This window comes from Macaca mulatta, chromosome 13, assembly GCF_049350105.2.
Source record: "Macaca mulatta isolate MMU2019108-1 chromosome 13, T2T-MMU8v2.0, whole genome shotgun sequence".
In the NCBI taxonomy this organism is placed as follows: domain Eukaryota; kingdom Metazoa; phylum Chordata; class Mammalia; order Primates; family Cercopithecidae; genus Macaca; species Macaca mulatta.
In genome coordinates, this window is record NC_133418.1 from 91,774,524 (window position 1) to 91,802,210 (window position 27,687).

Genomic DNA, 27,687 nt, shown 5'->3' on the forward strand with positions numbered 1-27,687 from the left:
TGCTGTCAGAAAAACTTGCTTGCCAATAAGCAGGGTTGCCACAACCTTCATTCAATTTGTAAAAGACACAAAGAGCTAAGTGAGGTGCAATAAAACAAAGTGTGCCTGTAAATTATGAACATCATGGAATTTCGCCCCTAAAACTTTCAGCATTCATCTATTAAGAATAAGGACATTTTCCTGCTGGGTGCAGTGGCTCATGCCTGTAATTCTAACACTTTGGGAGGCCGAGGCAGGTGGATCACCTGAAGTCAGGAGTTCAAGACCAGCCTGGCAACATAGTGAAACCCCGTCTCTACTAAAAATACAAAAATTAGCTGGGTGTGGTGGTGCATGCCTGCAACTTCAGCTACTCAGGAGGCTGAGGCAGGAGAATCCCTTGAACCAGGGAGGCGGAGGTTGCAGTGAGCTGAGATCACACCACTGCATTCCAGTTTGGGCCACAGAGTGAGACTCTATCTCAAAAAAAACAAACGAAAAAGAATAAAGACATTTTCCTACATAATTGCAATACTATTATCACACACAAGAAAACTAATAATGCCAAAATATCATCTAACGACATTTCCCATGGTTTGAATGTGTCCCCCACAGTTCATATGTTAGAAACTTAATCCCCTGAAAGCGACAGTGTTAGGAGTATGGGACCTAATAAGAGGGTCTTCCCTCATGAATGCATTAATGGCATTATCTTGGGAGTGGGTTAGTTATCACCAGAGTGGGCTTGTTACGAAAGCAAGTTCAGCCCCGTTTTGCTCTCTCATGTTCTCTTGTCCTTCTGCTATGGGATGACTTAGTAAGGAGGCCCTGGTCACATGCTGGCACCTTGATATTGAACTTCACAGCCTCTAAAACAGTGAGAAATAAATGTCTTTTCTTTATAGATTACCCAGTCTGTGGCATTCTGTTACAGCAACACAAAACGGACTAACACAGAGCTCACGTCCAAATTTCCCCAACTATTCCCAAAATCTCTTAGATCTGGCTTTTTTTTTTTTTAATCAAGATTTAATTAAGGTGAATATATTATACTTATTTTTTGTGTCTCTGTAGTCTCTTCCTACAAACATCATCTCACTTTCTTTTACACTGTTTTTTTTTTTTTTTTTTTAAGAAACCAGGCAATAATGCCCTATATTGTAAATGTCTGATTGTTTTTTCTGTCTGAGTGTGATGTTTTTAACTTGTTTCTTTACCCTTCATATTCCCTATAAACTTGGGGTTAAGTCTAAGGGTTTGATTAGATTCAGGTTAGATATATTTGGCAAGAAGGCTTCATAGGTAATTCTGCAAACTCTATACTGTCTCACAGCAGGAGGCACATAGGTCAGACTGCCCCACTATTAATGATGCTGAGTTGACCACTTGGTCAAAGGGGCTTCCTAACACGCTGACCTTGCCAGCAAGTCATTTATACTGCACTATGCCTCAGATTTAAGAGGCTTAATATTTGCGCAAGAGCCTGCCAAGAATCCTAAGCTATTTTACTTCTCTGATCTCTTCTGACAGCTCTTCCTTGCCCATTTCTTGTACTGTTCTCTTTCCTCTGTTTAATTACTCTCCCTTTCTGCTCTGTGAGCTTGGTTTCCTCATCAATCATCCATTTTCCTCCACCATCCAAACAGTTCTGAAATTCTACTCTACAAAGCTTTCCTGAATTTAAATACATTGATCACAGTTCATCTTGAGTTTTCAATCCCACGTTTACTACCTAATTATTAGAATGTGCCACAGAAACAAGGGCTATCTCTGTCAAATTTATTTTGTATATGACCTCTCATAGCAATATATACACATAGATGTTTATTGGTAACTGTTGCATTAAAAGTCTCAATGGTTGACATTTGCAACTAATAAGAGGGCTCCACTGAGCAAACAATAGTGAGCATTTATCCAGGGTTTTGTTTTTGTTTTTGATTTTCTGCCATTTAAAATCTACCTATAACTCCTGATTATAGCTACGTTTGCAAACCAACCACAGCAAGAAAGCACAAATGTTTTCAAACTCCTTTGTAGGATTGTAGGATACACCTAAACACTATTGATTATTTGTCAGTAATGCATTTTTTAAATGCCTGGTTCACCCTAATTGCACAAATTAATTGGGCAGCCTTTGGCATCCAGCAACATTCCTCATGAACAGGAAGACCAATAAATATATACTGAGAATGCTTTCCAAAAAATAGGTCTTATTTTGAAGCTGTGTATGAGTGAATACACATGCAAAATGAATTAAGAATTGAGATCACTGTCTGGATCTTTTAGACCAAAAGTCAGAGATGTATGCAGATAAGACAAAAGTATCCCGCTGAGTTTTAATTATTTGGGTAATTCCATCAATTAGCCAATTCATTTCAATTGTATACTCTAGGCTTACAAGTCAATAGTATCTTTTCATCTTTTCTTGTCAGCAATCACCTAATATTGTACAAGAATAACAAGTTTGTTATGCCTCATTTTCTTGCTTTTTATCATCTGTGTTCCAACTTGGAAACGGGGAGGAAGGTACTGGGCACACAATTTTAAAAAGATCTGCTTTTTCCTTTCTCCCTGACCAACCTAAGCTGGAATGACTAAACAATGCAAATGGCACCAAATTTGTCCTCCCTCTCCAAGAGCAGTTCAGTGCAAAGCTGTGAAGTGTATAAAGTTTATCTTCAGCCCCACTGTCTTTGTCAAAACCCACCCTCAGCATAAACATTGTCTTTACTTTTAAGCTACATTTAAATTGATGGTGTTCCTTCTCCCAAAAGCATCTGCAAAACTGGGGAATGAAAAGCCACGTTAGGTCCCCTGTAGTCGCATTTCAGGTGTCCACAGGCCAATGAGGGCTGTGTTTGTGGGATCGATGCTGTCCCTGTCTTACTGAAAGCACATGATATAAAAACAGTCATAGTAGATGGTTGCTTAAGTTTGACTCTATCTTGATAAATATTCTCTAAGCTAATATTTGCATAGTTCTATAATATTTGCAAAGCAGGGCTCACAATTATCTTGATTAATCTTAACAAAGTCTCATGAGCCCCACGTCTTATCTCTACTTTGCAGATAAGGAAGCTGCTTCCCTCCTGCCGAGTGCTGGGCTCACAGCTCTAATCAAGGTCTCACAACTCCACAAGGATGCTCTTTCCATTCCCACACGCTGCCTTCCATTCAGGTCAACAATCTTCCCTCCTTCTCCTAGAAGAAAGGTGACAATCCTACCACTGATTTAGTACCTAAAAGTGTTTCCCAGGTGTCTAAAGCAGTGATAATTAGTTCTATTACCCCCAAGTATTTCACATGCATATATACACACACATGATATATTTTTAATATTCAAGACATAGCAGAGGAATAATAATAAATGTATCTCATCTAGTCTTCTCATGAGGGGTTTAAACCATAACCAAAAGACAGGAGGGAAACCACAGAATGGAGCCTCCATCATTATCACATAATAAAGTGCAGGAACCAATACTTTTAGGTTATCTTCACCATGCACATTCAATGATGAGTTTTAAAGAAAATTTTGCCTTTCTCTCACCTTATGATATAAATATAGGCCTAAAGTTATACTTCAAGCAACTCCTGCACTATACCTTGCAATTTATGATTTTTTTTTTTCCTTCTTTTGAGACTGAGTCTTGCTCTTGTCATCCAGGCTGGAGTGCAGTGGTGTGATCTCAACTCACTACAACCTCCACCTCCCATGCTCAAGCGATTCTCCTGCCTCAGCCTCCCAAGTAGCTGGGATTACAGGTGCCTGTCACCACACCTGGCTAATTTTTGCATTTTTAGTATAGATGGGGTTTCATCATGTTGGCCAGGCTGGTCTTAAACTCCTGACCTCAGGTGATCCACCTGCCTCAGCCTCCCAAAATGCTAGGATTACAGGCATAAGCCACCGCACCTGGCCTGAATTTTTATAAGAAAATAAAAGATAACATGAAATATTACTTCCTGTCAAAGATGACATGAATTATTATTGCACAATGAATTCAAAACTCATGAACAAAACTATTGCAAAAGGCAAAAATATTTTCAAGCATCTTTGCGGAATATATATTCTATACCATATCTCATGCCTGACACATGTTTTATACACAGATCATCCTAACTGAAAAAATAGAAACAGGTAATCATGGACTTCCAGAAACATCTTTGGAAGCCAGGCACAGTAGCTCATGCCTGTAATCCCAGCACTGTGGGAGGACGAGGTGGGTAGACCACTTGAGGTCAGGAGTTCAAGACCAGCCTGGCCAACACGGTGAAACCCCGTTTCTACTAAAAATAAAAACATTAGCCGAGAGTGGTGGCATGTGCCTGTAATCCCAGCTACTTGAGAGGCTGAGGCAGGAGAATCACTTGAAGCTGGGAGGTGGAGGTTGTAGTGAGCCAAGATTGTGCCATTGCACTCCAGCCTGTGCAACAGAGTGAGACTCCAACTCAATCAATCAATCAATAAACAAATGAATAAATGTATTCTGTACATCAGGGACTGGTAAGTTTTTTCTGTAAAAAGACACACAGTAAATATTTTAGGTTCTGCAGACCATGTGTTCTCACTGGAACTATTTAATTCTGCAGTCATAGCATGAAAATATGTAAATGAATTAGTGTGGCTATGAGTGTGGCAATAAAACTTTATTTACAAAAATATGGCCACGAGTCATAGTTTGTTAAAGCCTTTTTTATAAAAACCATTTTTATCAAGTCTGGCTTTCTTGTTAAAATGATACCATATCTGTAACACATTACTAAAGCAGGCTTGGTGATGATGCTTACCTGTGACCCAATGGTTTCCTGGAAGCACCGGCCAAGCTGTGTCTTAGCAGCCACAGGGTAGACGTGAGGAATGACCTGCTGGTGGGAGTATGTGGAATGTATGGTCTGGGTCTTCTGGACAGGAAGCCCTTGGTAAGAGACTTGGGATTGGCCTGGTTGAGCTTCTTTTGTCTTCTGGCCTGTTGGGCCATCGATTCTTGAAACCTGATGTATCTGGACGGAGGCCTCAGGCGGATGTTTCACATGGATATTGACTATGTTAGGAGGAAATTTCACTAAAACAGATTGAGAGGAAAACTTGTTAGTCCTGAATAACTAACAGGCAAACCAAAAGTTTTAAAACATGAAAGTAAATTTTATAAACACACATGCACACATATTTATATAATGTGCAGCACTTTGCTGCATAGCCATCAAAATTCTTAAGGGCACATGCAAAATAAAAATTAAGCCTGAATTTGTATTTTTTAAAATTTGAAATTATAGAGAGAAATTAAAACTTTTAACAGTAACATATTCATGAGACTAAAATATTCTTTTCCAAAGTCATAAAGCTGTGAAATGCATCCTGCTTGTTCTAAGCAGATAAATTTTATCAAATGTTCATCAGAAAGATCAAGCATTTGATTAGTTTTGAATTTCTCATGCAATTTCTATCATAAAAATTTTAGGATTTACATTTTTCTATTAAAAGAAAAAACCCAATTTTACAAGGCACAATTCTCTTACCCTTAAACAATAGAGTACCTGTTATTTTTGTGCTACTTGTAACATACACACACACAAAATACCAAAGTGCATTATTTTTTATCTATAACAAGCTACGTTCTACAGCTTTCAAACAAAAATCTCATCTCCTGATGCAAGGATTCATGTTTTAAAGAATTAGAGCCAGTAAACTCCTATGACCCCCTTTTCAAAAGTGTGCATTTATAAAAATGCCAGGTTTAAAAGGATGAATTCGTCATAGAATTTTTGAGCTCCAAGTGACCTAGTTTACTTTCCTCTACAAATGAACAAATTGAAGTCCAGTGAGGTTAAATGATCGTTTACAACTGAAACCAAGCATTCTTTAATTACAAAGTTCACCAGCAGGTACTGTGCGATCCACTAGCTTATTAATGCTGTAAGGGCCAGAACACTGTCTTGTTCATCTTCCCGTTTCCCAGGCCTTGTCAGAACAGTGCCATGCACATTTATTAGCTCTTGGGGGTAAGAGTCACTAGAGAAAAATGGGCTCCTTTTTATTTTCTTTTTTCCTAGATACCAATTCTCTATGGCCTAGAAAGAACTGCAGCTACATACCTGGGCCCACATTCTGTCTCTACTGCCATTTCTCAGGCCACAAATCATGTACTCCTTTCTGTTTCAATACCACCCCCGGCCATCTGCAGATCCTTGACTTCTATGTGGGTTTGGCAGGTTAACAGAGGTCTGGCAAATGGGCAGAAAGAAAAAAGCTTACCTTTGACTCCTTGCTGACTAGTCACGGTCAGAGGCAAGGTATGCGTAGAATGGATGACATGCGTCCCCAACGCCTTGCCTGGCTGCTGGGAATGCTGATAAAGTTTAGGCACGCTGGCACCGTGGACTGGGATCTGACAAAGCTTTCCTGTGAAATTTGGAGGGCACTGACATTTGTCCCTTGAACTGCACTGGCCACCATTCATACATGGTAGATGGCAAATGACTGAAAGGGAAAAGAGAAAAAGTGGAGAGTCTGTTAGTCTCTCAGAGGCTAAGGAATGATCAACCAACAAAACGTGCAAAACACACATCCCATTATAGGCATCAGAGTCCCACGAACTTTAGAAATGGTAAACAGAGGAGTAAACTCACTATGCCAAAAGTAGTCTCTGTTACTCACTACTTTTTTCTTTCCATCTTAAGTCATTTAACTCTTTAATAGCTTGTAATTATTCTCCCTCCAACAATGTAAAGAAAAGTTCATAGGAAAAGATTAGTATATACAGTAGCCACTCAGGATTATTGTCTATCACCATGCCATTTTAAGTACCATTTGCAATCCATAATTATTTCATTAACTGACTCCCTACATGATAAACTCCTCAAGAACAAGTGGTATGTATGGCCTGGTAGTGTATATGGCCTGGTAACCTTAATATCCTTGACACCTAGAAAAATGTCTGGCATACAATGGACATTAAATAAATATTTGCTCACCTCATTCTCCAGGATGTGATTATAACGCATTGCAAGCCTGTATCAAAACATCTTGTGTACCCCATAAATATATATACCTACTGTGTACCCACAAAAAATTAAAAATTACATATATTTGCTCAAAGAATAAACAAAGAAACAAATGACAGTAATAAAAATAATATTTGTTGAAATTTTTCTCTCTTTAAGACACTAAATGCTACCCAGAACAAATAAGTAGAATAGTTTGAATCATACTTTACAGGAATTTGCAATCTTGTGTAACAAGATCTCAGTGAAGCCCAAAATTAGTCTGGAATTAACTTATTTAGAATACTGAAAGATAACAGGACAGACTGAGCAAATAATTTTAAGAGGAGTTATAACTCTGGCTATTTTAGCTTATGGTCAACCTCTTTATCACTAATGAATTCTTCCTGTCAGCCTTTAAACATCACAGATTTCCAGTAGCTTAGACAATATTATAATAAAAGCCCCTCAGCTCCATTTCATTCCAGCTTCCACCCTCTTTAAATCCTCTCCTCCGTAACTAAACTTTCCACCATAATTGTCTGTTGACTTCTCAATGTGCTACAATCTATCTTGGGCCAGTTTATGTTTTCCCTGCCCCTCCTCTACACAAAAGCTATTCTTACTAGGGTCATGAACAGTTTCCACGTTTCTAAACCCAATGGATGGATTTCAGTCTTCCCTTGGTTTCCAGGACACCTCACTCACCTATTTTGCTCCTTCTTCCCGCCTATTCCATCTTAACATTCTTTGCAGACTCTGTTCTCTTTACTTGTTCTTTATATACTGATGTGTGTTAAGGTTTGGTTTTGAAGTCTTCTTTACTGACTCTACACACTCTTTCTCTATGATTTCATTCTATCATATACTGATGTCACCCAAATTTTTATTTCCTGGTCAAAGCTTTCTTCCAAGCTTCAAACTGTCTACAACTATATGTCACCATGCACGTATTTCATAGGCACCTCAAATTCACAATGTCCAAAATTGAACTCATTGTCTTCCCTCCAATACCTCCATCCACCAAGTGATCCTTAAGAAAAACCTGGGTGCTGCTCCCTCATTTTATCTACTCAAACATCTGATCCTGGAAGTCCTCCCTCCTGGACATTCACCAAAGATGTCAACTTTTTGCCCATTACAGGGATCCTCTGCAACCTCATCACTTAGGAATCTTACCTCATTCTCCACAATACAGCTACATGGAACTTAATTCAGTTCCTCAGTGTGCTCTCACCCTTCCAGATCTTTATCCACACTGAGTCCTCTGCCTGGAACATTCTTTCCATCTGGCCCCCGTCAACTACCTGATTCCTATGTATCTTTCAGACTCTGCCTGAACCTCACTTCTAGAAGCATTCCCATTGCCCCTCATCTAGGCTTGACACTTATCTTCTTGCTTCCATGAATCTGATTCACTATCCATCATTCCATGCATCTTACAGCATTACAATCAACTGACTACTTCTCTGTATGCCTCACTCAACCAGAGCTCTGTGAGGTCGGGAAGTTACCTTGTTATGTTTTACTGCTAGCACATAGCCCAATGTCTAGAAGAAATGCTAAAAAAAACAACAACAACAACAAAAACCCAGAAAATACTGAATGAGGGCAGGGATAGATTTATACCTATCACTCTGTCAAATGCCATTCTTGGTGGTATAGAAGTTTCAGTCCCTGCCCATCTAGGACTTAAAATCTAAATGGAGAAAATAAATAGCACATAAATAAAAATACAGATCAGCAAATAAGCAGTAACTGGAAAGTATGAAATATAAATCCTTTGGAACTGCAGAGAGGAGAAAAGACATTTCTAGGAAGTCAAAATAGACTTCACAGAAGAGATCATTCAGGATAAGTTTTTCAAACTGGTGAAGATTCAGACGACATCAAAAAGTGCATTTTAGGAAGACAATGTGTAGAAAGGAGGGGTGGTGGGCATATTTGGGAGATAATGAGTAAACCTATGTTGTTGAAACTATGGGTTCTTGAGGGAAGGGAAGAGATCAGGTAATAAATTCGAAGAAGGAGGCTTGTGTCAGACAAAGGAAGTTATTACAGGCTTGATAAGGGCTTTGGATTTTATTCTGTAATCAGTAAGTTATTTTGGAGGCTTCAAGCGGAGGATTAAGTAAAGCTGCAAGAGTGTTCCAGGAAGATTACTCCGGTGATGGCATGCGGGATTAGCTGGAAAGGAGAGAGAGTACAGTGGGAAAGTCAGTTAGGAAACTATTATAACAATTGAAATCCATATAATTAGGATGATAGCAACAGGAACTAAAAGAAACATGCAGGAACATAAGGCTGGAGGGAAAATCAGTAAAACTTGATGATGGGTACAGGAGGAACAAGGAAGAGGGGAGAAAGTGGAGGAGGAAGGACAGAGTTGGAAAAATTACAAAGGTGACAACCCAGAAACTTTCTTCAGGGTGTAGACTGCAGATCAAAACTCCCCATGCTGGATGGGGTCTGAAAAATATTTGCACTAGTGCTCAATCTACTCTGTGAGGTCTTGGGTAAGAAAAGAGAAAGTCAAAGCTGACTCCAAGATCGAATCAATGACTTCGAAACTCTCAGTTCAATTCTGAATTGATTTTCTACACCACAGCTTGGCTACACTGGACAGGCTCAGTGTGTAACGGGTAAAGCAAAGGGAGCTAGGCCAAGCTTTAAATGTACTACAGATAATCTATAACTGGAATACAGGCACTCCTCACTTGGTATGGTTCCAATACGCGTGAATTTCCGTTATCATACTTTAGTTAAATAATACCAGTCCCCCAACGATGTGGTTCAGACTTCAGTTACCATGGTATACTAACTGAGTAACTGCAGGAAATACAAACCTCACTGCTAGCTCTTTAGTTCGCAAATCATGATGTGAATAACAGATGTGGACCACGACCAGTGACGAATCATGTCACTTCTTTCAAAGCCTGCTGGTGATTGGTCCCTGCACATCCCGTATTCAGTTCAGGCACAAACAGCAAAGCAGAGAGTTCTGCTGTCTCCTCATCCCAGAGGGATAAAAATCACGGGACATTTTACACAAGTGGATAATCGAAAGACAGTATGAGCCAACAAAAAAGAAAGTGCAGCAAAGAAATACAAAGTGACAATACTGGATGAGAAATTGGAAGGCGGCTGTAAAATGAACAGGATGAAGATTCCCAAGGGGATTAACATTAAAGGAACTCTCAGCTACTTCACAACTTTGGATCAGCTTCCAACATTTTGGCCAAACTCAAAAAAGAGTACAATGGTTCACAGAAGAAAAGAAATGCTCCATATCATAAGCTATATAATGAAAAGCAAACATGTTGAAATTATTCCCAAGTTTTACTCAAAGAAATGAAACATTTTAACTCTCAATGTTTCTAACATTTTAAATTATCAAGTACTAAATAAATATTAGCTGTACTATTTTTTCGATTTTCCTATATATTAATAACCTACACTAAAATATTTTTAATGCTTTGGCAAAAAATTCTTAAGGTCATAGAACTCATTATTTTTTAATTGATTATTAAGATGCAAAGTGAGGGCTCCCTATAATCAATCTATACTAGAATATAATGTGTGTATCTGTGTACACATACATATATATGTGTCTGTGTGTATGTGTATATATATGTGTGTATATATATATATATTTTATATAATATATATTTTATATATATGTATATAAAACACCAACTTTTTTTTTTTTTTTTTTTTTGAGACAGAGTCTCACTCTATCGCCCAGGCCAGAGTGCAGTGGCGCCATCTTGGCTCACTGAAAGCTCCACCTCCTGGGTTCACGCCATTCTCCTGCCTCAGCCTCCCGGGGTAGCTGGGACTACAGGTACCCGCCACCACGCTGGCTAATTTTTTGTATTTTTAGTAGAGACGGGGTTTCACCGTGTTAGCCAGGATGGTCTTGATCTCCTGACCTTGTGATCCGCCTGCCTTGGCCTCTCAAAGTGCTGGGATTACAGGTGTGAGCCACCACGCCCGGCCAACACCACCTTTTTTAAACAAAGAAACACTAACCAATAGACTTTTACAAGGTATTTCCAGTATCAGTAGTAGACTTTGAAATCTATCATGAACTTAATTAGTTTCATTTAAATCTACCTTTAAACCCCTGAGATAACTTCCATACAGCTGTTTCAAGGACTATACTAGCATACGTGGATATAGCAATAATCCCTAAACTCCAACAACCCTGTGTCTCTCTGGTTACAAAGGAAATGGTTTCTGCTTGACTTATTTCAACCAATAAAAGTCTAGTATTTATAACCCTTTATGAATAATAAATATCTATTCTCCAGTTCTAGCATTTCTAAAATGTAAATGACAATATAAAGCTCTTTGTCTCAGTTCTGTAAGTATGTATTGAACCCTTTGTGGCAGGCAGTCTTTTTACACCTATATAGTCATTTATATCAAAGAAACAAATTGAAAATAGACCTACAAACTTTAGGATTCAACTATGAATAGTTTCCCTCTGTTTCCAAAGTTCATGCCACTCTCAAAACATCATCTAGTGATGTATCATCTGTGCTGCCCAAGTTCTATAAAACCTCAGGACATCAAGAGGAAAAGAGTAAGTTATCTTTAAGGTTGACTTGAGATGCTTGTGGTATGCTGGTTACAAGGCTAGCCATGGGGCATATATTTTAGAAAATATTATAGCAAGGTGAACTGTAGAATGCTGGCTGAGACGTTCCATAACCTTGTTAGCTTGACACTTTGCTGGTCATCGCCATAATTCACAATATCACATCACAGAGTCACCTGGCAACTACTACAATTAACAAGAGGTATGTGGGCCTTCACCCTGTTACTCCAGAAAGTGTAATTTTGTGACCGTCACTCAAGGTATCTCATGGTACAACTGTAAAAGGTCAAAATGAGCAAAAGGATCCATGCTGGAAGAACAACAAGCTGGAGGTTTTAAACAAGTCAGGCGTTTCAGTTGTATTCCACCATTCACTTTCGTCTGTAAAACAACTTGCCATACTCAAGTAATTGGGCTGACAGAATAATATTCACATTCTGTGCCACGAACTGGAACCTTGTTTAGATGAACAAATATTCATGACTTGTATATAAATGCAGGCAAACTGAATTTTCTAAAAATTTCTACCATAAAAAGGTAGACCCTGCCTCTCTCTTTCCTGTTATCTTAGCTGACTATAAAAATACTTCGGCTGCTTGTTCCCAAAAGGCACTCTAAGAATGTTCCTGACCTTCCTGCAGCAGGGTCCTGGCCACTCCACCCACTCGCTGGCTTTCTGTGCCAGCAGACAGACCATTTCAAGTTACTGTGGCAAAGGCAGAGCAGGGAAAACAAACCTCCATCTGAAGGAAAACCTGTATCTGTTCTTTCGCAGAACAGACACACACATGATTTTGATTTGACTTTCCCACCTGTCTCTGATTAGAATAATATTCCCTTAACGGCCTTCAGCATTTTTGTTGACATCCCTTGCAGGGCTGGTTGGTGATGGGTAGTAATATTTTTAGAAAGTTAAGTTACCACATTATTTCTCCCCCCATTCTGCTTTAGGATAACAAATATGTTATAAAATAATTAAATGCTGCAGCAAACCATTGCTCACTTAAAGAACCTATGCTACTTAGGCTGGGCATGGTGACTCACACCTTAATCCCAGCACTTTGGGAGGCCCAGGCAGGCAGATCACTTGAGGCCAGGAGTTCAAGACCAGCCTGGCCAACAAGGCAAACCCCCATCTCTACTTTAAAAATATACCAAAACTTAGCCAGGCATGGTGGCATGTACCCATAGTCCCAGCTGCTTGGGAGGCTGAGACATGAGAATCACTTGAACCCAGGAGGCAGAGGTTGCAGTGAGCTGAGATTGCACCACTGCACTCCAGCCTAAGCAACAGAGTGAGACACTGTCAAAACAAACAAACAAACAAACAAAAAACTATGCCACGCTACACAAAACCAAACCTATATGCTTGCCTTTTCATTCAGTATGCATCGCTAAGGGGAAAAAAGAAAGGCTGGACTCCAAGAAGACAGTTACCTTCTTCTAAAGCTAGAACAGAAGAACCAGGAAGGCCTAGTCCTACACACGACCAAGAAAGAAGGATGTGGACTGGTTTTCTCCCTAAGGAATGTAGAGATTTACAGTTGTTGTGTTCTAAAACTGCCTATCATCAATTCTTGATTATCTGTCTGTTAACTTATACTGACTCAGACTCCATCAAAAAAACAGAGTTAGGGTCGTCCAGAACAACCTGTCCAAGGAAGTGAGATTTAAGCTGAACTTAAAGGGGGAAGAATCCAGAGAGGTAAAAAGTTGGCAGAAGAGTGTTTACAGAAGAACAAATAACTTGAGCAAAGATCTTGAGGTGAGGTGGTTTCGAAAGGTTCCAAAACTGAGAGGAAGCTGATGTGGCTAGAGTGATGTGGAAGCTGATATGGCTGGAGGAAGCCGATGTGGCTGGAGTGTAAGTGGGAGAAAGGGAGACAAGCTGGGTTTCAGATACAGTCACAGGCCAAATTCCTGTTCATTTCCATAAGGATACAAGGCAGTCTGTAAAAGTAAACAGAGTAAAACACAAAGAATATAAATGATAAATTAAAACTTAGGACCTAGGCAATCTGAATCACAGGAGACAGAACCAGGGAAAAACACGGATAGCTGCAGGACATTCTATTGGATACACTTTCAATGTGCAGTGGATACTTGGCTTTGGGTTTTTAAATCTTATTTTACATTTTTAAATAACCAGTTGGCCAGATTCTAGTTAAATTTCTAAAAGTTTTAATTTAAAACTCACTAAATATATAATCATTAAGAAGGTATGGGGATTTTCTTTCACATGTAAGAGAAGAGACTAGTATTCTCCATAGTAAATGCAAAAGACAAAACAGAGTTCCAAAGAGAAAATGCTTTAAAAAAGTTAAAGACGCACCCAGCACTCCCCATCAGTGAGCATCTCTTTGGGTCTGTTTTTTTTTTTAAGAATATATGCATTTATTTGACACCAGATGTAAATATACATTATTGTTTCACTCTTTTATAATGAAGGTGTTTTCTATTTTATATATCACAAGAATGAAAAGACTTCACAAATATTAATAGTAACCATTAGTTTTAAACTCTAGACAAGGGGTTTCCAATCTTTTGGTTTCCCTGAGCCACACTGGTAGAAGAACTGTCATGAGCCACACATTACATACACTAACACTTATGATAGCTGATGAGCTTTAAAAAAAAATCACAGAAAGATCTCATAATGTTTTAAGAAAGCTTGCAAATTTGTGCTGGGCCGCATTCAAAGCCATCCTGGGCCACATGCAGTCCATGGGCTGGGGTTGGACAAGCTTGCTCTAGACAAAGAGGTGACTTTTTTAAAACAGCAAATAAAAGCATGCTGGGGGCCAGGCACGGTGGCTCATGCCCGAAGTCCCAGCACTGCAGGAGGCCAAGGTGGGAGGATCACTTGAAACAAGGAGTTTGTTACCAGCTTTGGCAACACAGAGAGACCCTGTCTTCTAAAGAAGAAAAAGAAAAAAGGAAAACAAAGCATGCCAGAAGATGTAGAAACTTACTAATTAATACCTACAAAAATGTTGGGGGTGGAGAGATATCATTACAAGGAAGTTCCTCCATAGGATCTAACCTCAGAACTCCAAGGCTATTACATCAACAAACCAACATGGTGGTGAGATACCATCCAAGCATCACTGACTTTAAAGACTATTTTAACCATTGGTTTAGTTCATTCAAGCAAATAGGACATTACTCTTTTTGTTACCTGCTTTGAAAATTAATAAGACCATTTTCATTCCATCCCCACCTATCAAATACTAGGTATATGAAGTTAATGTTAAAGTAAATGCAGATTTCAACAAGTGCAAAAGATCAACCTTAATGCAAACAACAATTCCAAAAATACCACGAATTGAATTTTTAATGCTGGTGGGCATTAGTGAATGCTTCAATACCATGTTCTGTTTATAACCCAGGAGACAGGAAGCGCTATCACATACACCAGATAGGATGAGGCCATTCATCATCTCAGCTTTGTTTATAGCTTCCTGTTCATTTATCATCAACCTCACCATTGCTGTGCGCTATCTAATTTGATCTAGTTTTACACTTTGCATAACCCTAAGGAGCTCCATATATCAGGCATGTCATAAAATTCCACTTCACATTCTTCATCACAGATGCTGTCATTGTCGCTCTCTCCTAATGCTTCCTAAACCTCAAGGCTCTGTCACCCTTAGGAAAAATGCAGTAACATTTGTTGGCTGCAGAAACACCAAACGCCTTGAGATTGAGGCCTCCTTCAGCAACAATCTTCAAAAACTTCAAAATCACTATGTAGACTACAGTGTCTCCACCTGCAAAAATGAGGTGGCTGGGGGACACAATCCACAGGTTCTTTTCCATCCCTGTAATTCAGGGGGCTTTGGAGTAGCCCTTGGGGATCATCAGAAACACTTGCAGGGGTGCAGAGAGGTGCAGGTAAGCAAGCAAGGGCTTGGGCTAGCATAATGTGATTTGATCATCACATTACCTACACCCACAAATTTGTAAAGCCTAGAGGGATGTTCAGATTACAGTTTAATCACTACAGTTTACATTTGCATTCTTTTCTTACTACATAGCCTTCGTATTGGCTATGTAGTGCCATGTGCCATGTATTGCTACATATGCCATGTATTGCTACAGAGCCTTAGTGATTGATTTTAGTAGCTATATAATATTCCATTGGCAGATGGTAAAGTATACAGCCATTCCTCTATTGTGCTTAGCTTGTCTGCATTTCTTTCCTTCTTTTTTTTTTTTTTTTTTTTAGACAGGGTCTTATTCTGTCACTCAGGCTATAGTGTAGTGGTGCGATCTCGGCTCACTGCAACCTCCGTCTCCCAAGTTCAAGCCATTCTCCTGCCTCGGCCTCCCAAGTAGCTGGAATTACAGGCACCCACCACCACTCCTGGCTAATTTTTGTATTTTTAGTACAGGCAGGGTTTCACCATATTGGCCAGGCTGGTCTCGAACTCCTGACCTCAAGTGATGTGCCCACCTCAGCCCTGCAAAGTGCTGGGATTACAGGTGTGAGCCACCATGCCCAGCCTTGTCTGCATTTTTTAACTATTAGAGATAAAGCTCCAAAGAACATCTTCCACAAGCACAAAGTTTTATTCTTAGTAATTATTGTCTAATGCATTCAGTTAATATTTACGAATTGCTTAGTACACAAGGCAACGTGCTAGGAGATACAGCAAACAAGAAAATATAACCTGAGTCAATTACATTAATGTAACTGTCTCACCATGGGGAGAATACAGAGCATAGACATTAAGAGTAAGAGCGTGGAATCAGATCTCCAGGGGTTTGAATCCCAACTTCATTATTTCTTATTGGCAGGACATTGGGTAAGTTATTTAATGTTTTCCCACCCTACTTCTTCACCTGTAAAATGAGAAAAATAACTGTATCCAGCTCATATGGCTGTTGTGTGACCTGAATGAATTCATATATTCAAAGCACACAGAACTCAGCACATAGTAGGCACTCAGCAAACGTTAGCCACCCTCATCAACTTTGTAATTATTATGGCAGCGTGCAATGGGAACATAAAAAAGGGAAAGCAAACCAGCATATCAGCAACAAGAGGGATGTGCGTATCCTTACAGCCGGTCAGGTCATGAACTTGACTGTAGATTATTTCCTTCACTACTTTCTCTAGAATTGAGTGCTGGGCTGTTGAATTTCTAAGTATATCAACAGATGAATTTCCAAAAAGAATATGTCAATCAATAACTCAATAGCACTATATAAATATGTTAAATTAACATGTTGTCGGCCAGGCGCGGTGAATCACGCACGCCTGTAATCCCAACACTTTGGGAGGCCGAGGCGGGCAGATGACCAAGTCAGGAGATCGAGACCACCCTGGCTAACACAGTGAAACCCCGTCTCTACTAAAAATACAAAAAATTAGCCGGGCGTGGTGGTGGGCGCCTGTAGTCCCAGCTACTTGGGAAGCTGAGGCAGGAGAATGGTGTGAACCGGGAGGCAGAGCTTGCAGTGAGCCAAGATAGAACCACTGCACTCCAGCCTGGGCGACAGAGCGAGACTCCGTCTCAAAAAACATATAAATAAATAGATTGATTAATTAACATGTTGTCAAAATTGGATTTTATTTCTAAATATTTTTACCAATTTACTAGTTTCAAGATAACTTCTGAGCTATGAATATTTTTCTTACTATCTGATTACATTACCACAATGCTGATTTTGCATGTCTTTACTAAAGATTTTGAACATTTTCCCACATACCTGTTTACTGCTTTTACTTCTTGTTTGAGCTATCTTTTTATCCATATATTTTACCTATCTCTTAGAATGTTAATGATTTTTAAATTACTCTCATGATGGTTTTTATGGATAATAAATTTTAAGATTCTATTTGTCCTATCGATGAAAACACCTATGTCACTCTATTTCCTGTTTACTTTTGTCTGGATTACACAAATTTTGTGTGCTGTTTTTCTATACTTAAGTTTGTAAGTGCTATTCTCTATTATATGTTCTATGGTTTCAATTATTTAAAAGCTACTACCCCTCCAAGTATCTGATAAGTAATCTATTTCATGCTGATATTTTATTTTCTTCTCTTTCTTGCTTAATTATTTAACTCATTCCATCTGGAGCTTTTACCCAGTGTATTAAGTACAGATTATAACAAATTTTGCTTCCAACTGTTATCTAAATATCTTAATATTAGTTATTAAATAAAACTTCCTTTCCTATTTTTTAAAGATAAGCAGCTATTTTGAACAGAAGGCTTCAAAGGGGGAGAGAGACATAATGTGGTGGAAAAGAAAAATAAAATGTGGCAGTTTCGGGTGGAGTTAGGAATGGAAGAACAGAGGAAGAATGCAGGCTAAAGAAGGGCATGGAGACCTTCTAGGACTCACACAAAAGCAGAGAAACGTTCCCCATGGGACATGAAAGAAGAAACACACTGGGCAATAAAATGAAATGGGGTCTATAAAATTCCGGCAGATGCCAAAAGGAATAAATTCTGGGTGGACAATGTTTGGGAACCACTACTATAAACAAAAATCTGCAAGGCCCGACTACAACTCCTTTTTATTCCCACCCTTCATGGATCATTACTTTCCCATGGCTCCCCCCTAACTCTGTTGCCACAGCCAAGGCCTCTTTTTTCTATCCTGGTCTTTTATTTCTTTTAAAGGGCACGGATCCCTTTTAGTCCTCTCTTCTGAGCAGCAAACTGTCACTGACAGCATATAGGCAGGCGAGGCTGGATGCAGTGCAAGGTGTCAAAATCACCATGACTTGGAAATTAACCATCCCAAAGCACACATAACAGCCTGTGTAGCTGTGGGAGAGATGGACACTTGAGAAGCTCAGCCTCAGATCTTTCTAGATACCACAACCGGAAAACCCTTAGGCAAGAAAACAGGCTCCTGATGCCTTTTTTTTTTTTTTTAAACATGCTAAAAAGGCCAGGTGGACTGTGACCTTTAAATCTCCATGTAACACAAAAACACCCAGGGAAAACTAGTTTTCGAGGCCTCCTGGCCTCTGGTGGGTACACAATCCCAAATACTGATTGGTTTCAAATGGCTCTTCACAAATACTAAATATTAAAAATTTGTAAGACAACATCACAAGTTTCATTTTTATAGTCTGATAGATTAAAAATCCAGATTGCTTATTTTACACAACACCTTTTTTTTTTTTTTTTTTTTGAGACAAAAACAGGGTCTCACTTCGTCACTTTGTCCCTCAGGCTGGAGTGCAGTGGTAGCATCATCACAGTTCACTGCAGCCTCAAACTCCTGGGTTCAAGTGATCCCCCTACCTCAGCCTCCCAAGTAGCTAGGACTACAGGCATGTGCCACTAAGCCTGGCTAATTTTCTTTTTTTATTTTTGTAGAGATGTGTCACGCTGTGTTACCCAGGCTGGTCTCAAATTCCTAGTCTCAAGCGATCCTCCCGCCTCAGCTTCCCAAGGTGTGGAGATGGCAGGCATGAGCCACTGTGCTCAGCCTCCATTTTCTGTTCTTACAACTATGCACAGAGTGATAGGAATGTCTAACAGGGGCTAGATGTCTAACAGGGTTTTTAGATATTATCACAAATTTCGATGGTAGCAAAAAGGTCCTCAAATAGTTTCTAACTGGATCATTCCCTCTAAGATTCAGATTCATTTGAGCTGAAAGCCACACCCATCAATTTCCTGCTTCACTAATTCAGAGATTCTCTATACCAGTGGAAGAAATGTAAACCAAATCATGGCAGAAGGGCTCTTCTTGATCTAGTTCTCGCAACCTATCCAGTCTTATCTCTCCCTACTGCTGTCATCATGTTCTTTTTAGTCTCAGTCATCCGGAACACTTGGACTCTTCTGACCACTCCACATTCCCCCACACACAGGGTTCTATACGGGCTCTTTCCTCTTCACTCTGACCCACCTCCCCACCTTACTACTTCCACCCACACCTCTGCTTAAGCATGACCTCTTTCCTAAGGCCATTCCAGAAGATGCCAGGGCAAAGCTGGAAGCTCCCACTCCCTGCCACATGCTCTTGAAGCAACAGATGCAGGTGTGCAGAACAGACAGAATTCTAATTGTCTGGGTTCACATCTGACTCCTCCAAAAGCACATGAGTTCCAGAAAGAACGAAACCTTTTTTGGACCTTGTCTCTTTCAGCTGCTCATCCCTAGAGCTTAGCAAAATGCTTAATACATGGTAGGTACCTACTATGTGTTTGTTTTTTTTTTTTTTGAATGAACAAATGAGCCTTTCATGAAACTTTTTTAAATTGGGAAGTCGTTTGAATGCCAAATTCCTGATTTTTATAATTTGCTTTCCAAAATTTTGTTTTTTGTTTTTTTTTGAGACAGAGTCTCGCTCTGTCCCCCAGGCTGGAGTGCAGTGGCGCGATCTTGGCTCACTGCAAGCTCCGCCTCCCAGGTTCATGCCATTCTCCTGCCTCAGCCTCCCGAGCAGCTGGGACTACAGGCGCCCACCAACATGCCCTGCATCTCTTTTTTTTTTTTTTTTTTTTTGTATTTTTAGTAGAGACAGGGTTTCACTGTGCTAGCCAGGATGGTCTCGAAATCCTGACCTCGTGATCTGCCCGTCTCGGCCTCCCAAAGTGCTGGGATTACAAGCGTGAGCCACCGCACCCAGCCGCTTTCCAAAGTTTTAATATTGTCTTGCCTAACCCTCAATCAGCAGTCAATATCATATTAGAGATTCACTTTTATTGATTCTTTCCAAATTATTCATCTTTTCATACAAATAATTCTTTTTTTGGCACTCACTTTTTAATCAGTTTACATAACATTTAATTAAATAATGCAATTTCAGGCAGGGACAAAAGAACTGACTCTTAGTAGAAACAAAACTCAGATCTGGGTTGTGTCATGTGTGGGGTCAACCCAGGAGTTGCTGTCAGCCAGGAGTATTCGGCACACCATGGGCATCAGTCAGCATATTTTTAAAAGGGAGTAGAGGGTGTTGGCTAATGTGGAAAGTCGGTTACATGGAGGTAATTTTGGAGTTTCTACTGCACACTGCTTAAAATCACACAGCAGAGCTTTCCAGAGTCAAATGCTAAAGCTATTCAGAGCCACGTGATTCATTATTGACTGATGAGATGAGCCAACATGTCTCCTTCCATTTAACTTAAATAACTTGATATGTCAAGTTCAGGTTATTAAAATATGCCTATTCATTCCTCAGGGCTCCATGTATACTTCCTGAATCTGGAACATTCCATTAAATCAAGACAATATGTATCAAAACTGACTTCCTTAAGATAATTCTTTCTTTCTTTTTTTTTTTTTTTTCTTTCCTTAAGATAATTCTTTCTAAACCTCAGTATTGGCCCATGAGTATGTTTCTAATTAACTCTCTTGAGATGTAGCTCAGAATTAGACTAAGTTGACTTTTGAAACATCCTTGTGTATACACTAATACTCAGTTACCACAATAAAACAATTGGAGGTCTAGATTCTGTACAGGATAAGAATCAGAGACATGGAAGAAAAGTAAATTAAAACTACCATCATTAATAAGGACTAGAAACATTTCTAAATCCTTCTGGCAATTCTCCTAAATAAACCAAGTATCATCAGAGAAACTACTTGGGTGTACAAAGAAGAATTTCAGCAACTTTTCCCTAGTATTCCTCCCGTTACTCTTTCTCCTTTCCTTTTATGGCTAGACACTGAAGTTAAGGCAACCCTATGAGGAGGTTTTAATTCAGAATTAAAATGTACCACACATTTTATATGTATCATTTTTAACCAATATACAATGGAATATTTTTACAAAATACAATCACTTATCTAACTCTTATAAACTAATAAATTTACCAAATTGATCTCAACATAAAGCTGTATAATTTATAGCAGATCTGATCCAAACAAGAAAAAAAAACATATATTACTCATAGAGGGGTGTGTATCTACTTTTAAAATTAGGCTATGATGGAAGAGGTAACTTCCAAAACTGAATTAGAAACTTGAAAAGCTAATGGGGAAAGAAGAAGGCATTTTACACCTTAATTCTACTAATAGGCACGATACCATCAAAGCTGGAAACATACCAGCTTTTAAATCCTTGTTTTCACAAGCCATTTGGAATAAAGCATTTTCACCAATTCACTTCTAAAACTGTACTCCTTCTCTTCATGGAATTGATGCATTTAAGCAAACTTTACTAGGTGATTCACATTATCTAAGTCCATTATGTTCATTATGAAAGAGACTCCGCTAAAATAATGATAATAATGATGATGATGATAAATTCCTGGGTGTAACAAAATCACCTTTTCCATAGACAGTTTACTGTACAAGTTTAAAGTCTAGTGTATCAGAAGGTCCCCGTACTGGGAGACAAGAGACCTCAGTTCCGTTGTAGGTCTGCATCGCAAAGCTAAATAACGTTGAGCAATTCAGTGCGGCTCTCTGCAACATGCTCTTCTAGTCTGTAACATGAAAGGCCTAACTGATACATAATTGCTTTCTCAGTTCTAAGTTTTTATGGTCCTATAATCTATTAAATTTTAAAGAATATTCCTTATGAACCATAAACATCGAAGCCTAGATTGTTCTCTGTCCCATAACTCAACGTCAATTGTAGCTAAGTACTACTGCTTCTCTCTCTCTTCAGCGTCTCTCCTATTTCTTTTTCTCCATTCCTCAATGCCTTTGTCCAAGTTCAAGCTATTATATCATTCGCAGGCTACGGCAGAGGCTTCTCAATAGTCCCTCCACCTCTTTTCATAATCCCTCCAATATGCTCTCTTCATACCATAGCCAGGAGGGACATTCTGATTTGCATACTCAACCAATCAGTTCACTTCCCTACAGGATTTTTCTATGACTCTCCATTTAGACCATGAAACTGAATGATCTGTGGTTCTGGAACACACCACACTCCCTATCTTGGATGCATACTAATGCACATGCCATCTCCTGGCTAGATTCTGAAAGAATTCCTCTTCCCACTCTTCCTTCTCTCGATTTTGGGACTCACGACCACTCTACGTACTTGCTCTAACTGAGGCCTCCTTTTGAATCCTCCCTGAACGTTCAGGAGGACCTGCTTCTCAGCACCCATGTGCACAAATATGCATCATACGAAAACTGTCTGCATGCAGACTTCAGAGATGCGTATCTTCTCATCAATACCTAGAAAACTGCTGGGAATGCCCTAAGTAGGTGACAAATGTTGTCAATCGTTGGAATGAACCTCAGTGGAACCAACTCTGCAGCCTCCTGATAGAGGTCAAAAGACGCAAAGTTAAACTTTCTCTGGGTTTATACACGGATCAATTAAAAGTATTTTTCCCAGCAGAGCTTTTTGGGTCATTTTTTTATTCCAAATGACATCAAAATAAGTAATGATGCTTTTTGTTTTGTTTTGTTTTGAGACGGAGTCTTACTCTGTTGCCCAGGCTGTAGTATAGCGGCGCTATCTCGGCTCACTGCAAGCTCCACCTCCTGGGTTCACACCACTCTCCTGCCTCAGCCTCCCAAGTAGCTGGCACTATAGGCGCCCGCCACCGCGCCCCACTAATTTTTTGTGTTTTATTAGTAGAGATGGCGTTTCACCGTGTTAGCCAGGATGGTCTTGATTTCCTGACCTCGTGATCTGCCTGCCTTGGCCTCCTAAAGTACTGGGATTACAGGCATGAGCCACCGCGCCCGGCTGATGCTTTTTTTCTGTAATCAGAAATATTTATTTGTAGATCTTGCAAAAAGTCAAAGCATAGACTAAAAGACCATAAATAAGCATTAGCAACATATGCCCACATCCTAAACACATCTTAAGGAAATAATATATACCCAGTATCATTAATGCTCTTTTGGTTCCTGGTATGGGAACCAAACTTCAGATTTATTCATAGTTGGGCCATTATTCTTAATCTTCTTTTTTTTTTTTTTTTTGAGATGGAGTCTCACCCTGTCGCCCAGGCTGGAGTACAGTGGCACAACATCAGCACTGCAACCTCCACCTCCCAAGTTCAAGCAGTTTTCCTGCCTCAGCCTCCCAAGTAGCTGGGATTACAGGTATGCACCACCACACCTGGCTAATTTTCGTATTTTCAGTAGAGACGGAGTTTCACCATGTTCGCCAGGCTGGTCTCGAACTCCTGAACTTGTGATATGCCCACCTCAGTCTCCCAAAGTGCTGGGATTACAGGCATGAGCCACGGCATCCGGTCCATTATTCTTAATCTTAATGAACAAGTCAACTTAATAATCATTGTTCTTATAATGAGTGTGTGCCCTGACTTTTACTAGACATATTGAGAGAAAAAAAAATGAAGAATCAATACACCTGTTTTCTCTGAGCATTTTTTTCTGGAGAGAGCACTATGATAAGAAGGAGAGACATGAAATAAGCTTTTTTCTATAAAATTATGACCTAGTTAATGACATGGCCATTCTAGTCTATTTCTGAAACAATTATCAAATCTTTATTAACTAGAAATCAATGATTTTCACATAGGTTAATTTATTTTCTTTTTCTCCCCCCCCAAACCTTATATGTTTAATTTGAAAGTCCTAAAATCTAGGTGCTGCTTCTTTTATTTATACAAATATATGAGTACATATAAAATTCTGTTACATATATATAACACATAATGATCAAGTCGGGGTATTTAGGGTGTCCAGCAACTAAGTGTAATACATTTTTTTTTTTTTTTTTTTGAGACGGAGTCTCGCTCTGTAGCCCAGGCTGGAGTGCAGTGGCCGGATCTCAGCTCACTGCAAGCTCCGCCTCCCGGGTAAGTGTAATACATTTTTGCTAACTGTAGTCACTCTACTCTGCTATCATACATTCAATTTATTCCTTCTACCTAATAACTGCATGTTTGTATCCTGTAAGCCATTTTTCATCATCCTACCCCACTCACCCTTGCTTCCAGTGCTTTTTCTACCATAAGATCATGGCAATTATCAAAAGACTGAACAGTTCTGCCACCTCAGTCACAGTCTCCAATAGTCTTACCACATTTAATATCATGTCCAGAATAATTTTAAGGACCATATTTTGTACTCTTGCCATCATTCCTAGCATATTTAACAATTATTTAACAATTTAAAGCCTCTTAAAGGCTGGGTATGGTGGCTCACACCTGTAATCCCAGCACTTTGGGAGGCCATGGCAAGCGGATCACTTGAGCTCAGGAGTTCGAGACCAGCCTAGGCAACATGGCAAAACCCTGTTTCTACAAAAAATACAATTAGCCAGGTGTGGTGGCACGCACCTGTAGTCCCAGCCACCTGGGAGGCTGACGTGGGAGGATCGCTTGAGCCCAGGGGGCAGAAGTTGCAGTGAGCCGAGATCAGGTCACTGTACTGTAGCCTGGGTGATGGAGTGAGACCCTGTCTCAATAAATAAATAAATAAAGCCAGCCTCTTAAAGCTTCCTATTTCTCAGATCTAAAAGGCACACTTTCTTACTCTCTTTCCCAAAGCCCTTTGCCTTTGCTTCTAACACACACCTGTGCAATGTCTGCTGGCCATGGGTTTAATGACAAGTGTTCCTATCTGTATCTGGCAGGTCTTTTCTGAACCCTTCCTAAAAACTCAATTAATTATTCACTTATATTGTTCATTCCCTTTAACAAAAAGAACAAGGAACAATAATAAAATATGTCATTAATCCCCTTCTCAAATATTGAAGCTTCTACTATCACTGGATAAGCAAGGGTATACATGTGAATAAACTTACAGCTTATTCATTATCCTTATGAGTGATTTATGCTTAGATCTTCCATCTGCTCATGAGCTGATCAATAACCAGGCAGGTGAAACAGGGGGAATCTTGTCAAGGATATGTGTAATCAACAGGAAAGCTTAAACTTGAGTTGAGGGCAAGAACAAAGTTTCTGCTTTCACCATTAGCATAAAAATGTTCAGAGTTCTTATGATTAAAATGGAAAATTTTGGTTTTCATAGCCCATACTCCATGCCCAGAGATTGAGAGGATTTCCTAAGTAATTATTAGATATACAGTCATGACATCCATTCAGAATTCCTAAAGCAAACAAGAAAAATAACGATTAGGGAAGAACTAATTTTTATTTTTAAGGTGTTATTTGACCACTATCACTGTGGCATTTCTTATGTGTAAACCTACTCACATACATATGAACAAATACAAATCTATTAAATAAACATGCAAAATTTTAAAAACTTCATTCTTTATTCTAGTACCTTAGATTCAACACTTCAGCCACACAAGGGTAGTTAAGATGATACAACTTTCTCCCTCCAAATTTGCTCTTTTGAAGAAGACAAAACACAGAAATGATTTATCTCTGGCTGTCACTCTATTCTAAAACTGATGAGTGTCAAGAAAGTTCCTCAGCATGTGCTTTTCAAGCTCATGTGAAGCTATCACAAAATGCTAGCAAGCATGCCCACTTTTGGCAAGTCACTCGGTTCCCATCTGAAAGAAACAATTCAAAAGCCACAGGGGATAAATATAGAGTTAGATGAGAACTGTATTTCTCATTTATTTACTAACTAACCAAATGATTCATAATTCCTAAGACTGATCATCAATAAAAGGGATCATGAATGTTTAGTCTAAAATGCAGGTTCTTTAATACGCCCACTATAAACCTGTTGAAAAGTTTCCACTTTCTTTGTTAATAAATTAAAATATATTAATCCTTTGCAGCTAATAATTTAGTACACAAAAGTGAAGGAAATAACATATCTACTTTAATGCTAATATTAACATTCTCCATTCATTCATGTGCTCATTTGTTTGCAGAAGGCAAGAACAGCAAAGTCTCTATAAGAAGCTTCCTGGCTGGGTGCGGTGGCTCATGCCTGTAATCCCAGCACTTTAGGAGTCCAGGACAGGTGGATCATGAGGTCAGGAGTTAAAGACCAGCCTGGTCAAGATGGTGAAACCCCGTCTCTACTGAAAATACAAAAAAATTAGCTGGGTGTGGTGGAGGGCACCTGTAATCCCAGCTACTTGGGAGGCTGAGGCAGACAACTGCTTGAACCCAGGAGGTGGAGGTTGGGAGGTTGCAGAGAGCCAAGATCGCACCACTGCACTCCAGCCTGGGAGACAGAGCGAGACTCCATATAAAAAAAAAAAAAAAAAAAAAAAAAAAAAAAAAAAGCTTCCTATTTAACCTCTACATAAGGGAAAGATACTAACAATTGTTGGATTTCTATTTTATAGGGTATTATAGCTATCATGTCATCTACTCTTTATAGCCATCCTGTGAATGATATCGCTTTACACCAAGTTACAGAAGAAAACTGAGAGTCTGAGACATGTAGTATTCTTCTCAAAGCACACTATTAATAAATGGCAGAGTCAATACTCAAAGTCTACCATGCTATCTCCAAAGTGTACACATTGTCCCAATAACTTCTGGAGTGGTCAAGAGGGGTGAGAAAGACCCAGTCTTCATTGAGATAACTGTTGGGCTGCTGGCAACAACCATGACAGCAGCATCTATAGGGTAGGTGCTGCACTCTCCTCTCCTCTAACAAAAATTATTAACCTATCATAGCTCTTGCTGGGCCTAAATGTTGTCTCTGAATTCTCAGCATACTGTCCTGGTCAGCAACAGACAGAGTAGAGACATAAAATAAAATCCAACTTCCATCCCCGAGCTATTTTATGTCCCTACATTTTATGTTTTCTTCTGTAACTTGGTGTAAAGCGATATCATTCACAGGATGGCTATAAAGAGTAGATGACATGATAGCTATAATACCCTATAAAATAGAAATCCAACAATTGTTAGTATCTTTCCCTTATGCAGAGGTTAATAACCTCATAGAGGTTATTCCCTTATGCAGAGAAATAACAGAAATATGTAGGGACATAAAATAAAATCCTTCCTTCCATCAACTTCGTACCACAATGACCAGTAATAATGAGGCAAAAATAATTGCAACTAATCACAAGGCCCAAATACCTAGTTGATAGTACTTGTCTGTAATATCTAGTGACTCTCAACAGAGCTGAAAAAGCCTCTTTCTATAGCAGGTCAACCCACCTGTGTTGAATTTCCATACTGATTATTACACTAGTCATTATTAGAAGAACAAAATAGAGAGAAGATGTGGTACCTCATCTGTAGAAGCTTAGAAGCTAGCCAGAGGAAACCAAACTTACACAGGCATTCAAGCTCCTGGAAGGGCCACCCAA

At 39.3% G+C, this 27,687-nt stretch overlaps 1 protein-coding gene across 27 annotated transcripts in view; it reads right to left on the minus strand.

The window, feature by feature from the left end:
- The window catches only part of LTBP1 (latent transforming growth factor beta binding protein 1), a 445,556-nt gene that overhangs the window by 206,210 nt on the left and 211,659 nt on the right, over positions 1-27,687 (minus strand). For all 27 annotated transcript variants that reach the window (XM_077959737.1, XM_077959738.1, XM_077959736.1 and 24 more), the window contains 2 exons: positions 6,233-6,457; positions 4,768-5,042 (listed from right to left, as the gene is read on the minus strand). In XM_077959737.1, the coding sequence (XP_077815863.1) occupies positions 4,768-5,042; positions 6,233-6,457 (500 nt within the window). The remainder of the gene's footprint in view (positions 1-4,767; positions 5,043-6,232; positions 6,458-27,687) is intronic.